The 16,341-nt window shown below is 37.5% G+C and overlaps 1 protein-coding gene across 4 annotated transcripts in view; it reads right to left on the bottom strand.

Moving 5' to 3' along the window:
* CACNA2D1 (calcium voltage-gated channel auxiliary subunit alpha2delta 1) overlaps positions 1-16,341 on the bottom strand; it is a 1,258,723-nt gene that overhangs the window by 427,251 nt on the left and 815,131 nt on the right. For all 4 annotated transcript variants that reach the window (XM_053716513.1, XM_053716514.1, XM_053716515.1 and 1 more), the window contains exon 9: positions 4,881-4,931. In XM_053716513.1, coding sequence (XP_053572488.1) covers positions 4,881-4,931 — 51 coding nt within the window. The remainder of the gene's footprint in view (positions 1-4,880; positions 4,932-16,341) is intronic.

Below are 16,341 nucleotides of genomic sequence, written 5' to 3'. Positions count from 1 at the left end.
GATGCGATAAGCAATATTGTGAACTCGCTAACTAGTTGTGCTCGAGTGCAAACAATATTACAGCAAACACAACATAAATAAAGTAAAATAAAGTATTACACTCATCTATACACTTTCTGATAAAAAAATATTTTATATAAATATTAATAAAAATGTGGTATATAGCAATGTATTTGAGTGGAAAGTGCTATCATATATACATATATGTCTAAATATATATATATATATATATATATATATATATATACACACACACACATATATACAGTATATATACATATATATATATATATATATATACAGTATATATATATATATATATAGTGTCTCACAAAAGTGAGTACATCCCTCACATTTTGTAAATATTTTATTATATCTTTTCCTGTGACAACACTGAAGAAATTATACTTTGCTACAATGTAAAGTAGTGAGTGTACAGCCTGTATAACAGTGTAAATTTGCTGTCCCCTCAAAATAACTCAACACACAGCCATTAATGTCTAAATTGTTGGCAACAAAAGTGAGTACACCCCTAAGTGGAAATGTCCAAATTGGGCCCAGAGTGTCAATATTTTGTGTGGCCACCATTATTTTCCAGCACTGCGTTAACCCTCTTGGGCATGGAGTTCACCAGAGGTTCACAGGTTACCACTAGAGTCCTCTTCCACTCCTCCATGACAACATCACGGATCTGGTTGATGTTAGAGACATTGCACTCCCCCACCTTCCATTTGAGAAAGCCCCACAGATGCTCAATAGGGTTTAGGTCTGGATACATGCTTGGCCAGTCCATCACCTTTACCCTCAGCTTCTTTAGCAAGGCAGTGGTCGTCTTGGAGATGTGTTTTGGGGTCAGTCTCTGAAAGGAAGGATATCATGCTCTGCTTCAGTATATCACAGTACATCTTGGCATTCATGGTTCCCTCAATGAACTGTAGCTCCCCAGTGCTGGCAGCACTCATGCAGGCCCAGACCATGACACTCCCACCACCATGCTTGACTGTAGGCAAGACACACTTGTCTTTGTACTCCTCACCTGGTTGCCGCCACACACGCTTGACACCATCTGAACCAAATAAGTTTATCTTATAAGTTTTATATTATCTTTATCTTATCGGACCACAGGACATGGTTCCAGTAATCCATGTCCTTAGTCTGCTTGTCTTCAGCAAACTGTTTGCAGGCTTTCTTGTGCATCATCTTTAGAAGAGGCTTCCTTCTGGGACGACAGCCAAGCAGACCAATTTGATGCAGTGTACGGCGTATGGTCTGAGCACTGACAGGCTGACCCCCTACCCCTTCAACCTCTGCAACAATGCTGGCAGCACTCATATGTCTATTTCCCAAAGACAACCTCTGGATATGACGCTGAACACGTGCACTCAACTTCTTTGGTTGACCATGGCGAGGCCTGTTCTGAGTGGAACCTGTCCTGTGAAACCGCTGTAGGGTCTTGCCCACCGTGCTGCAGCTCAGATTCAGGGTCTTGGCAATCTTCTTATAGTCTATGCTATCTTTATGTAGAGCAACAATTCTTTTTTTCAGATCCACAGAGAGTTCTATGCCATGAGGTGCCATATTGAACTTCCAGTGACCAGTATGAGAGAGTGTGAGAGCGTTAACACCACATTTAACACACCTGCTCCCCATTCACACCTAAGACCTTGTAACACTAATGAGTCACATGACACCGGGAAGAGAAAATGGCTAATTGGGCCCAATTTGGACATTTCCACTTAGGGTTGTACTCACTTTTGTTGCCAACGGTTTAGACATTAATGTCTGTGTGTTGAGTTATTTTGAATGTGTATATCCATTTAGGATTCATCATCATATGTCCTCATTAGAGGAAATGATGCAGCCCCTTAAATTAAATTATTCATAATATACAAAGGAAGAATGCAGGGCATAGTTATATACTCTGGAATAAGAAAGGGAATTTAGTACTCTTTAAAATTTTAATTGTAATCTTAACAAAATATCAAGTCTCTGTGGAGCACCCCCATAGTTAGATTCAATCCTGATATTACCTTGCTGGGTTACAGAACAATGCCTGATAACATAAACATCAAAACTGGACACCCTGATTACATAAATTTATAATATGTGAAATTAGTATAAATCCTGTTTTCAAAAAGAAGAAAAAAAATTTGTAACCTTAATGTGTGGCCAATTTGTAATCCTTAGTAGCCAATTTCCAGACATATATTATCAATATTGTCATAGGTACATCAAACACATAGGAGCATATTTATCAAGCTCCGAATGGAGCTTGATGCCCCGTGTTTCTGGCGAGCCTGCAGGCTCGCCAGAAACAGCAGTTATGAAGCAGCGGTCACAAAGACCTCTGAGCAGGCGGACAGACATCGCTGGAAATCAACCCGATCGAGTACGATCGGGTTGATTGACACCTCCCTGCTGGCGGCCTATTGGCCGCAAGTCTGCAGGGGGCGGCGTTGCACAAGAGCTGCTGGTGCAATGCTGAATACGGCGAGCGTATTGCTCACCGTATTCAGCGAAGTCTGTCGGACCTGATCCGCACTGTCGGATCAGGTCCGACATACATTGATAACTAGAGGCCATTGTATTACTTTAAACATGTATAGGTACATTTCTGTTACTTTCAATCACAGTGGATACATTGGATATACAGCACTCAAAGTGCAATGTCTAGCAAAACGACAGCGGGTTACACCCGCACTTAAGGTCACACTGGAATCAATTGGTTATCCTGTTGAAAAACAAAAAGATAGTACCTTAATCCTATATGCTTTATTAGCATCCAATGGAGCGGCTCACTTTTCCCTTTCTTGGACTCTCTTGGAGCGAGAGCTTGTACACCAACGAGTGATTTAGACATGGAGTCTCTGTGAGCCCTCCTCCTGTGACGTCACTGTACCGTGCTTTAACAAAAGCACAGATGATCCTGAGCAAATAGCTGTATGTTAAAGATATCCTCCATATGTGTCCCTGAGATACCTCCTTCTTGTCTTTTAACAGGGTAGGTTGTTTCTAGGCAGTGTGTGTTCACGCTCTTCGCCTTAATCCGGCAGCGCAGCAGTATTATATAGCATTGGCTCTCTGCGGTAGCCGCAGGATGATACTATCAGCTGTTTAGCAGTGTACCTGGGCGTGCATTGGAACAAACAAACACCTCTTGATATAGCCAACAACATATGTATTTCACCCCTTGTGTAAACCTCTTACTGGGGCTTCGTCAAGGGGTGAAACACATATATTGTTGGCTATATCATGAGTCACAATATGGACTTGTTTGGTGCTTATATGTGATCTTTAACAGACCTTTATTCCCTATACCGGTTTATGGCTATCTAAAGGAAGAGGCGTTTGTTTGTTCCAATGCAGACTCAAGTACACTGCTAAACAGATGATGGTATCAGCCTACCTATACATGTTTAAAGTAATATAATGTGTTTGATCTACCCATGGCAATATTGATAATGTATGTCTGGGGAATTGGCTACTTAGGTTTACAAATTGGCCACACATTAAGGTTGAAACCTTTTTTCCTTCTTTTTGAAAACAGGATTTATACTAATTTGACATATTATACATTTATGCAATCAGGGTGTCTCGTTTTGATGTTTTTGTTATCAGGCATTGTTCTGTAACCCGGCAAGATAACATAGGGATTGAATCTCACTATGGGGGTGCCTCACAGGGACTTGATATTTTTTTAAGATTACAACAAAATGTTTTTTGAGTCACCAATTTTAAATGCTGAATTCCCTTTCTTATTCCAGAGTATATAACTATGATCTGCATTCTTCCTTTGTATATTATGAATTATTATTATTATAATTATCGGTTATTTGTAGAGCGCCAGCAGATTCCACAGCGCTAATGAATAATATATATGTGTGTGTTTATATATCTATATACATGTGTAGTTATGTGTTTATATGTGTAAATATGTAAATGCATACATAAATACAAATATATAAACCTTTCCACTCAAACACCTTTAAAAATGAACAATCATTTTTAATCCTTTTTTTATATAAAGTAATGTCTTTTACTTTGTTTTAATAGCAATACTAAACATTCCAATGTTCTTCACTTAGAAGATGTTCTTTTTATTTTTAAATATGTGTTGCTATATATAGCTGTATATATACCTATACCTGTATAGCACACAATTAATACGTTCTATGGTCTATGAGGAGAAGTAATAAGTCTATGTCAATATCTGAAGACCATAAGTTTGCTCGCATCAGGATTCGTTTTTTGCTTTCAACGCTTTCAACGCTAACCAATCCATTTTAAAAGTTTACTTTAAGTGCAGTTAGCGCGTGAATGAAAGAAAAAGTTAGCATACTATTTGTAATCTGACCCTAATTTGGATATCCATGTCCCTTTATAATACATTTGCATATGCATCAAAACTCTTTTTAATAGCTATTAGGTGAGCAAAGTTTTAAGCTGTGTTTACTGCCATGTAGAGCTCTAGACATGTGCATACCACCTACCTAAGTATGCTCTTCAAGAAATACCATGGAATAATATTAATTTGATAATATAAGTCAATTAGAAACTTTTTAAAAAATTGTATGATCTGCCTTAATTGTGAAAGAAACATTTTGGGCTAACAAAAGTAAATTTGTTCACAAGATAAGCTTTCGGGACATTCTAACTTGCCATCAGCTAAAACTCCAACACAAATTATTAATACTTCACAATTTAAATAAAAAAAAAAAAAATGAAAAAAATAAAAATAAAAAAGGTGACCCTAGCAATTTGTACGTAGGCTAAATGTATCGTTTGTGTTTAATTAGATTTACAAGTGAGTCACTTTGTAAACAGATCCTGCATAGTATTTTTACACAGTTCTTAATAAAAATAGAAATGTTCACACTTACATATCAACAAGAATAAGCATGTCTTTTGGAGATGCGGCCCCCTGTATGTACCTAAAATATAAAAACAAAGCAGTTAAGAGCATAGAAAACAATTTTACAAATAGAAACTGGCATTTAAAGAGACATGTTTTAATATAAAACAATTCAATATACAAAATATGTACTATAAAAATAAGAGATAGCATTTTAATCCATAAAATTCACACACACTGAGAAACTGAATTATATATAGAGATGATTGGTTTCACAAAAGAATATTACACAATTGTATATATTCCGACCAATAAGATGACGTTACAAATCGCACTTTAATATAATTGTGTTGGGATAACAGTGAACTTTGCTTCCTGGAATTAAGCACATGAGTAGAAACATCTATTGGATGATGTAGGGAGCAAGGCTGGATTGAACTACCAGTACACCAGGAAATGTCACGATGGGCTGCAGCAGCTGGGACTGGCTATAATTTAAGGGGTTGGTGCTACTGGTGAGGCAATACAGCTGTATCATCTCTCTTTTTTCTCCTCCGAGCTACACTTGTTAAGGTCACAAAGTATTTCCTTCTACATTTTAGTTCCTAGATTGTGTACCATTTAGTAACCATCCTTTGAATGGTTTCTAGTGTTTAGTAAAGTCCCACTGTGAAACACTGTTTTGAGTGTCTTCTCCAGATCACACTATGCATAATTATTATCAAATTGTGAAAGGGAATCATAAATGACATTGGGTTGTATGGTATCTATAAATAACAATCTGTCTTTTTTTTATTATTAGAAACAAATATAATTTAGAAATTGAATTAAAATCATACTGATGGAGGAGTATTCCAGTAATTGCCTTGAGAAAAAGGTGTGTGTGCATTCTTGTGGAAAATACTTTTAGCTTCAACTTTATTAAGTCCCTTCATGTATTTGAAGGTTTCTATCATGTTTCTCCTCTAAACTTTACATATATAGATTAAAGAGTCTTTCTTTGTATGTTTTATATTTTAGACCATGCACCGTTTGAGTAGCCCTCCTTTGGACACTTTATTCTAGATGAGACCTTACTAGCGATCTCTAAAGTGGCATAAGAACCCTGCTATTTCTGCTACTAATACTGTATCTCTCCCAATGCAACTAAATATTTGACTAGCACTATTGTCTGCACTGCTGCATGCATTATATTTAGTTATAGTTAGTAATGTACCATTAAGACTATAATTGGCCTTTGGGTTTTTGAATCCTATGTATATGCATAATTTTGCTCTTGGTAATATTACATTTTAGATTCCATTTATTACCTCCAGTTTTTTTAATATCACTGCTCATTTGATCCACTACTCTGTTAATTTGTTTTGTATCATCAGCAAACAAGCATACCTTCCCCTGGAGCCCAATTCCAATATTACTAATTTACATGTTAAACAAAACAGGCCCAAGAACTGACCCTTGGGGAACACCATTAGTAACTGACTCCTCATTTGAATATTCATCATTAATTGAAACCTTCTGCCTTTAATCCTTAAGCCTGCATTCTACCCACGTAACAATCTTAGCATCTACTCCAAGTAAATAGATTATGTGAATACATTTGTTGTGTGGGACAGTGTCAAATAAATTGCTAAAGTCTAGATATGCTACATCTACTGCTCCCTCCTGGTCTATTAATTTATTTACATGGTCAAATATATAAATTAGATTAGTCGGATATGATCTTCCAGCAGTGAAACCATGATGTCCTTTGTCATCTAAGCTGTTTGCCTAAACGTAAGATACGTCTTCCCTTAAAAAGAGTTTCCATTAATCTCCCTGCAATTGAGGTCAAACTAACTGGCCTATAGTTAGCAGAATCTTCCCTACTACCCTTTTTATGAAGAGAATATGTATTAGCAATTTTACAGTCTTCTGGAACAACTCCTGTTAACAGTAACTGATTAAATAAATCAGCTAATGGAGTAGCTCTTTGAACCCATGAATAAATATTATCTGGACCCACAGACTTACTTATTTTTATTTTTGATAAAGCCCTTGAAACCTCTGTAAATAAAGGTGTACAATGCACATTATCATTTAAAGTAACGTCCCTTAATAGAATTTCACTATGTTTACAATCTTTTATGAAGACTGAACAAAACTAATCATTTAGACCATTTGCTATTTGTTTATCTCCTTCCATTACGCTATCATCCTCAAACTTTATAGTCTTACTCCTTGTCCTTGTTTTTCTCTTTTCACTGATATATCTAAAGAAGGTTTTGTCTCTATTTTTTACTGATTGTTCTATTCTCTCTTCTGCATCAATTTTAGCCTTTCTGATTAACTGCTTTGTCATTTTTTGTTAGGTTCTCCGTTTTTCTCTATCATCTTCTGAACCAGTGTGTTTGAATTTTTTATAGACTGTTTATTGTCCCAACTGCATGTGCTAATTCTCTTAAAACCCATATTCTTTAACAAACAAGCCCAATACAGTGTTTAGTTGCATCTAAAATAGCATTCTTAAAATATTCCAGTAATCTTTGTCATATTTTTTATAGAATCATTTAGGTATTTGTCCATGTAAGAAAAATCAGCCTTTTTAAAATCTAAAACTTTTGTTTTACTATGGTTGCACAATAACTTTGCTTGAATAATAAACCATACAGACTGATGATCACTAGAGCCTAAGTTCTCGCCAACAGACACTTCAGATATTATATCACTGTTGGTAAGTACTAAATTAATATAGCTCCTCTGCATGTTGGTTCTTTTACTAGTTGCAAAGATTCCAGAATATATTTACTTCTAGTTGATTAGCAACTGGTACCACCCAGTCTACATCAGGCATATTAATGTCCCCCACAACTATAACCTTGCCCTTCATTGTAATTTTTGGTAATTTCATCAGGTAATAGTTGATCTAATACTCTATGGTGTAATGGGGGCCATATAATACCCCTACTCTAGAAGACTAGATTCTATACTCTACATTGGATGTACTACACTTGAGATTGACATAAACTAATTAAATAAAATGATCATGTTAAGTGACCTATTTTAAAAAATATATTTAAATATTACATTGCTTTACATTAAAATGCTTAATTATGCAATTAGCTATCAGTGAAGCTCTTTATATTTTGTATTTTGATATAGTGGACCCTATTCAATATTGGTAAATGCAGCAACTGTCAATTCATTAAACACAAAAAATAACGTCAAACTATTGTGCAATAAATATATCATAGCCCATGACAGTTCAGCCTTAAAAGGATACTGGACTGTAAATTTTCTCGCTTGTAATGCATTGCAATTGTTCTATATTACATGCTGGAGAGCATTAAATTATTTATAAATAGCTCCTTTACCATTTTTGTCATTTAAAATGGCTGCTTTGCAGCTACATATACTGAACATTTCAATACATCAACATTAGCTTTAGAAAAGCAATGTAAACTAAACATCAGCAGAGCCTAGCCAATTTGAAAAAGTGTTGCTGGAGAGGATTTGAAAACTCTTCTATAGTGCTTGCCTAAGTGCATTGTGCCTTTATTTATGGTTATTTATGTTTCATGTTAAATTATTTTTTTCAAATGTTGCAAAATTTCAATTACTTGGAACAATTTGCTAAAATATGGCATTTGGGCACAATTTTCAGTGCCATATGTCAGTGTTTCTCAACCTCGGTCCTCAAGTACCACAACAGGCCAGGTTTTCACTATAGCTGAACTAGAGCACAGGTGAAATCATCAGCTATTCAGTAACCATGGTTACTAACCTGTATAACTATTTGAATATATAGAGTTATATTTATATATATATATATATATATATATATACAGTAAATATATATATATTTTTATATATATATATATATATATATATATATTTACACAGTATATACAGTAAATATATATATATATATATATATATATATATATATATATATATATATATATATATATATATATATAAATATATATATATTTTTAAAAATACATATAAAACATATTCCCCTGTGTGAAGAACATTGGAATGTAAAACATATACAGTATATACACAGTTAAACACATAATTAAATATAAAAAATATTAAAGATGAAAAATATATACTGTGTATATATATATATATATATATATATATATATATATATATATATAGTGCCTTCCGCTAATATTGGCACCCTTGGTAAATATGAGCAAAGAAGGCTGTGAAAAAACAAAATGAATGCTTACCTGATAAGTTTCTTTCATTCCGGATATGGAGAGTCCACAGTGTTATTCAATTACTAGTGGTAATATCACTCCTGGCCAACAGGAGAAGGCAAAGAGCACCACAGCACAGCAGTTAAGTGTCACTTCCCTACCCATAATCCCCAGTCATGTGACCAAAGGGAAATGGAAAAGGAATAACACAAAGGTTTAGAGGTGCCTGAGGTTTAGTAAAAAATAACTGCCTTAATAAAGGGTGGGGTCGTGGACTCTCCATATCCAGAAAGAAAGAAGTTTATCAGGTAAGCATAAATTTTGTTTTCTTACCTAAGATATGGAGAGTCCACAACGTCATTCGATTACTAGTGGGAACCAATACCCAAGCTATAGGACACAGAATGAACAGGGAGGGATAACAAGACCGGCAGCCCAAAACAGAAGGCATAGATAGGGACCATAATAGATAGGGAATTTATTATGGTCCCTGAGAAAACCACCCTTGTAGCTAGAACAAGGGAACTCTTTTCCAGATTATTTTTCCAACCGTGGGAACTAAGAAAAAACAACAAGATCTCTGTATCAGAGTTTGCTTGTTAAAAAAAATGGCGCCTGAACCAATATGTCATCCAGGTATGGCGCCACTGCAATTCCCGAGACCTGATCACTGCCAAGAGAGCACCCAGAACCTTTGAGAAAATTCTGGAAGTTGTGGCAAGTCCAAACGGAAGAGCCACAAACTGAAAGTGTTTGTCTAGAAAGGCGAATCTCAGGAATTTGTGATGATCCCTGTGGATGGGAACATGAAGATACGCGTCCTTCAGGTCTATGGTCATCATGAACTGACACTCTTGGACCAAAGGAAGAATGGAACGAATGGTTTCCGTTTTGAAGGATGGTACCCTGAGAAATTTGTTGAAGCACTTTAGGTCTAAAATGGGTCGAAAAGTTCCCTCTTTTTCAGGAATCACAAACAAATTTGAATTGAATCCTAGACCCTGTTTCCTTACTGAAACTGGAACAATCACTCCTAGGGAGGAAAGGTCCTGAACGCTCTTTTTACCTGGTCTGCAGATAATCTTGAGAGGTGGAATCTGCCCCTGGGAGGGAAAGTTTTGAACTCTATTTTGTAACCCTGAAACCCTATGTCCACAGCCCAAGGATATTGGACATCTCATCTCCATGTTTGACAAAACAGGGAAAGTCTGCCCCCCACTTGATCCGATCCCCGACTGGGGGCTGACTCTTCATGCTGACTTAGACTTAGCTGAGGGTTTCTTTGATTGCTTCTCCTTATTCCAAGACTGATTGGGCTTCCAAGAAGACTTTGACTGCTTCTGCTTGGAAGAGAGCGAGGAAGACTTTTAACCTTTGAAGTTACGAAAAGATCGAAAATTACTTTGATGTCCTTTGAGTCTGTTCTTCTTGTCTTGGGGTAGAAAGAGCCTTTTCCACCCGTAATATCAGAAATTATTTCTGACAAACCAAGTCTGAACAAGGTCTTACCCTTGTAAGGAAGCGCAAGAAGCTTGGACTTAGAGGTATCATCACCTGACCAAGATTTTAGCCACAATGAACTACAGGCTAGGACAGGGAATAACTTGCATGTTAGCATTAAAAATAAAGGAATTGGCTAGTTTGAGAGCCTTAATCATATCTTGCATCTCCTACAACGAATCTACTAAGATCTACTAAAATGTATTCAGACAAGGCATTGCACCAATAAGATGCTGCACTTCCTACTGTGGCAATACAAACTGCAGGTTGTCATTGAAGACCTTGATGAACATACATCTTCTTCAAATAAGCTTACAGCTTTTTGTCCATGGGATCCTTAAAGGAGCAGCTATCCTCTATAGGGATCATAGTTCTCTTAGCCAGAGTAGAAATGTCCCCTTTTACTTTAGGCACCCTGCACCAAGAATCTTTAATGGAGTCAGCAACAGGAAACATCTTTTTAAATACAAGAGACAGGGAGAAAGGAATCCCTGGCTTCTCCAATTCCTGTGAAATAATCTCCGTCACATGGTCTGGGACAGGAAAAACTTCCACAGAGGAAGGAACATCATAGTATTTATTAAGTTTACTAGACTTCTTAGGGTTGACAATGACAGAAGTATCGGAGTTATAGCCAATACCTCCTTTAACAGTACACAAAAGTGTTCAAACTTAAATCTGAAGTTTACTTCTTCAGTATCAGATGAAGGAATAATACTGTCCGAATCTGAGATTTCACCCTCAGAGGCTACCGACGTATCCTCCTCATCAGACTTATAAGGGAGGGCAACCTGCGTAGCAGTAGGTGGAACAGAAACCTTACTATCTGAATGTCTAATTTTCCTCTTGCGTTTTCCAAGCATAGGAAAAGCAGATACCGCAGAAGATACCTGTGCAGCAAAATCTGCAGGCAAATAAACTCCTCCAGGAGGATGAGAGGAACTGCAGAACACTGTATGTGGCGCCATAGAGGCTTGGGACATTTGAGCAGAAAGCTGTGGCATTGCCTGAACAGCATCATCATGAGAGACATTGGGCTCAGAGGGCAACAATTTATCTTTAAATTGAAGTGTTCTAGCTAAGCATGCAGCACAGAATTGCACAGAATTGCATAGGCAAAACAATTTGTGTCTCAAGGCATAAGAAGCATTTTTCAGAGTCCATGTCCATAATACTAAATAAAAAATTCCCCAAATTTTAGACTTTTTTAAATACACTGTCATTTTAAGAATTTTTAATATGACAGCCACTTAACGTTATGCAAAAATTCTTTAAAATAATAAACCAATCAGGCCACCTACACCTCAAAGAGGCTGAGGTGCCTTACCGTAACACTTACACACAATTTGGCTGCCAGAAGTCTCTAAAACGATCGTATAGTAGATCAACACTGAAGAGACTGAAATTCAATGATGCCGCTCCGCTCCGTGAATATCCGCACATGACCAGCAGAGAGAGGAAACTACCCAGCAAGAAAAAGGCACATGTTTCCCTCTGCCTACAACACCGGAGCTTAATTTCAAGCAGTCTGTCAGTTAGCCTGTTCTAGTTAAGCAAGCAAAGAAAACCAACTGCCAAATTTTAAATTTATACATAAATCCCTGTATAAAACATAAGCCACACACAAACTAATAAAGTATTTCAACAAAATTAGCCCAAAGAGGAAAAATGTCCCAATAAAGGGAAAATTAACCAATAGGGGCCCATTTATCAAGCTCCGGATGGAGCTTGAGGGCCCGTGATTCTGGCGAGCCTGCAGGCTCACCAGAAACACCAGTTATGAGGCAGCGGTTCAACCCGATCGAGTACGATCAGGTTGATTGACACCCCCTGCTGGCGGACGATTGGCACGCAAATCTGCAGGGGAAGGCGTGGCACCAGCAGCTCACAAGAGCTTCTGGTGCAATGCTGAATGCGGAGAGTGTATTACTCTCTGCATTCAGCGAGGTCTGTTGGACCTGATCCTCACTGTCGGATCAGGTCCAACAGACCATTGTCAAATAGGCCCCCTAGTCTCAACATACATAATGTGCCTGTCCACTGCCAAAGAAAATCCTGTATAAAGTATTTTTAAAATGTCCCAATCTACTGTATATTACATATTCTTCTAAAGTGCAAGTCTCCAAGACCTAAAAGACAAAATCATTTACCTGCAGTCTAGCTGTCCAGCAGGAAGACAGCTCACAAGGCGTGAAAGAACAGAGTAACCAGCAATGGCTTTCTGTATCATGGGCAGCAATGTGTTAGGAAACAAAGCAAGGACTACCTTACAACTTCCTAACTGCTTAAAAGCCACCACTACTCTACTGAAGAGATTGATGTGGACTCAGCTAAACCCAGTCCCTTGCTTGCAGGGCAAAGTACCCAAAACAGGAATTAATTTCTTCAGACACCAAACTTCACCTCCTCCATTGACAGAGGAAAAGAGGATGACTGGGGATTATTGGTAGGGGAGTGACACTTAACAGCTTTGCTGTGGTGCTCTTTGCCTCCTCCTGCTGGCCAGGATTGATATTCCCACTAGTAATTGAATGACGTTGTGGACTCTCCATATCTTAGGAAAGAAATTGTCTTTATTGTTTACCCTTTTGATCATTTGTTTAAAAAATACACAAACATACTCTGCTCTCATGGATAACAAACCATTGCTAACACAACACAGGTTTATAAAAAAAAAATCTTTGTAAATATATGTGTGGCACAATTATTGGCACCCTGTTAGTCAATACTTTAAGCTACCTCCCTTTGTCAAGATAACAGTCCTGAGTCTTCCCCTATAATGACCGAGTTTGGAGAATAAATGGCAAGGGATCTCTTCTCACATAGACCTCACAGCAACAAGCAATCATACAGGCTCTCTGCAAACAAAATACATTTAAAGATCCCACAGCCTTTCTGCAAACATACATTTGAAGACCTCACAGCAACAAGCAATCCTACAGGCTCTCTGCAAACAACATACATTTAAAGATCCCACAGCCTTTCTGAAAACATTACATTTGAAGGTAATTCATCTATCTCCAATCAAGACAATGAGTGTATTTTATTTTTATATCTGTTGGACTAATTTGGAATTGGTTTTAACATTCCCCTCTCCCACCTCTCCAAGCTACACCTCCCCCCATACACCTACCCTTTATCAACACAAAGTTTTACTTTAAAACCCTCTTTCTCACACAGACCTCACAGCAAAAAGCAATCCTACAGGCTCTCTGCAAACATACATTTGAAGACCTCACAGCAACAAGCAGTCCTACATGCTCTCTGCACGCACTAGCCCACCAATCCTCCCTCCACCTCCCACCCTGGTGTTTACCTTAATATATAAATACCTAACAGCAATAAGGTGCAGCTGTCACTAATGATCCAGGATAGAGACAATACTTCACACTAACAGCCTCTGAACTGACACTATATCATATTCTGTTACACTTTTCCAACTTTCATTTACTCACCACACATTTCACTCACTCTCAGTTTACACTGCCTTATATCAGACATATTTCCCTTCTCCCTTAGCTTCTTCTCCTTTAGATTGTAAGCTTGAGAGCCTCTCTACCTATAGGCCACTTTGTATTTAAAGTGACCTACTACTGATTGTGCTCAGGGCATTCCACTCCTTTTGTGTAACTCAATTGTTGCACCTACAACTGTAATGTACCCCAATATTGTACTTATTTGTTTGTGTGTTTAATGCATCCCTGTAATGTTCCATTATTTATTGTATAGCGCTACGTAATCTGCTGGCACTTTATAAATACCTGATAATAATAAATCTGAGATCATTCCTCCATTCAAAATCTCTTCAGATCCTTCAAATCTTAAGGTTGACGCTGGTGTACTCTCCTCTTCAGTTCAACCAAAAGGTTTTATATGGGATTCAAGTGAGGAGACTGAGATGGCCATGACATGACCTTGATTTGATTTTGTGGTCAGTAAAACCTTTTTGTGTTGATTTTGATGTATGTTTTGGATCACTGTACTGATAGAAGAGCCAACCACAGCCCATTTTAAGCTTTCTGGCAGAGTCAGGTGTTTAATATCTGTTGATAGTTAATAGAGTCCATGATACCATGTATTCTATCAAAATACAGAAAAACAGCCCAAAAATATTAAAGAGCCACCACCATATTTAACCGTGGGCATGAGGTACTTTTCCATATGTCTACCTCTCTGTGTGTGCCAAACCCACCTCTGGTGTTTATTGCCAAAAAGCTCTATTTTGGTTTAATCTGACCATAAAACCTTATCCCATTTGAAGTTCCAGTAGTGTCTTTTAAACTAAAGAGTTGAGTTTGCGTTTGTTTTTGAATGAGTAGAGGCTTTTTCTTGAAACCCTTCCAAACAACTTGTGGTGATGTAGTTGACATTGGATTGTAGTTTTGGAGACTTTCTGACCTCAAGATGCAACTAACTTCTGCAATTCTTCAGCTGTGATCCTCTGAGATATTTTGGCCAATATTTGTGACACAAATATATTTTACAAAGATTTTTTTTTTATAAACCTGTGTTGTGAGTATTTTTGAGTGTTTTTTTGAACAAAAGATCAAAAGATTAAACAGTAAAGACATATTTTCACAGCTTTCTTTGCTCATATTTACCAAGGGTGCCAATATTAGTGGAGGGCACTCCACTGTATATATAATTACATCTGTAAACACAAACATATATACAGGGAGTGCAGAATTATTAGGCAAGTTGTATTTTTGAGGATTAATTTTATTATTGAACAACAACCATGTTCTCAATGAACCCAAAAAACTCATTAATATCAAAGCTGAATATTTTTGGAAGTAGTTTTTAGTTTGTTTTTAGTTATAGCTATTTTAGGGGGATATCTGTGTGTGCAGGTGACTATTACTGTGCATAATTATTAGGCAACTTAACAAAAAACAAATATATACCCATTTCAATTATTTATTTTTACCAGTGAAACCAATATAACATCTCAACATTCACAAATATACATTTCTGACATTCAAAAACAAAACAAAAACAAATCAGTGACCAATATAGCCACCTTTCTTTGCAAGGACACTCAAAAGCCTGCCATCCATGGATTCTGTCAGTGTTTTGATCTGTTCACCACCAACATTGCGTGCAGCAGCAACCACAGCCTCCCAGACACTGTTCAGAGAGGTGTACTGTTTTCCCTCCTTGTAAATCTCACATTTGATGATGGACCACAGGTTCTCAATGGGGTTCAGATCAGGTGAACAAGGAGGCCATGTCATTAGATTTTCTTCTTTTATACCCTTTCTTGCCAGCCACGCTGTGGAGTACTTGAACGCGTGTGATGGAGCATTGTCCTGCATGAAAATCATGTTTTTCTTGAAGGATGCAGACTTCTTCCTGTACCACTGCTTGAAGAAAGTGTCTTCCAGAAACTGGCAGTAGGACTGGGAGTTGAGCTTGACTCCATCCTCAACCCGAAAAGGCCCCACAAGCTCATCTTTGATGATACCAGCCCAAACCAGTACTCCACCTCCACCTTGCTGGCGTCTGAGTCGGACTGGAGCTCTCTGCCTTTTACCAATCCAGCCACGGGCCCATCCATCTGGCCCATCAAGACTCACTCTCATTTCATCAGTCCATAAAACCTTAGAAAAATCAGTCTTGAGATATTTCTTGGCCCAGTCTTGACATTTCAGCTTGTGTGTCTTGTTTAGTGGTGGTCGTCTTTCAGCCTTTCTTACCTTGGCCATGTCTCTGAGTATTGCACACCTTGTGCTTTTGGGCACTCCAGTGATGTTGCAGCTCTGAAATATGGCCAAACTGGTGGCAAGTGGCATCTTGGCA

Source organism: Bombina bombina, chromosome 6, assembly GCF_027579735.1.
Source record: "Bombina bombina isolate aBomBom1 chromosome 6, aBomBom1.pri, whole genome shotgun sequence".
Taxonomy (NCBI): domain Eukaryota; kingdom Metazoa; phylum Chordata; class Amphibia; order Anura; family Bombinatoridae; genus Bombina; species Bombina bombina.
This window is presented reverse-complemented; position numbering and strand designations above follow the sequence as displayed.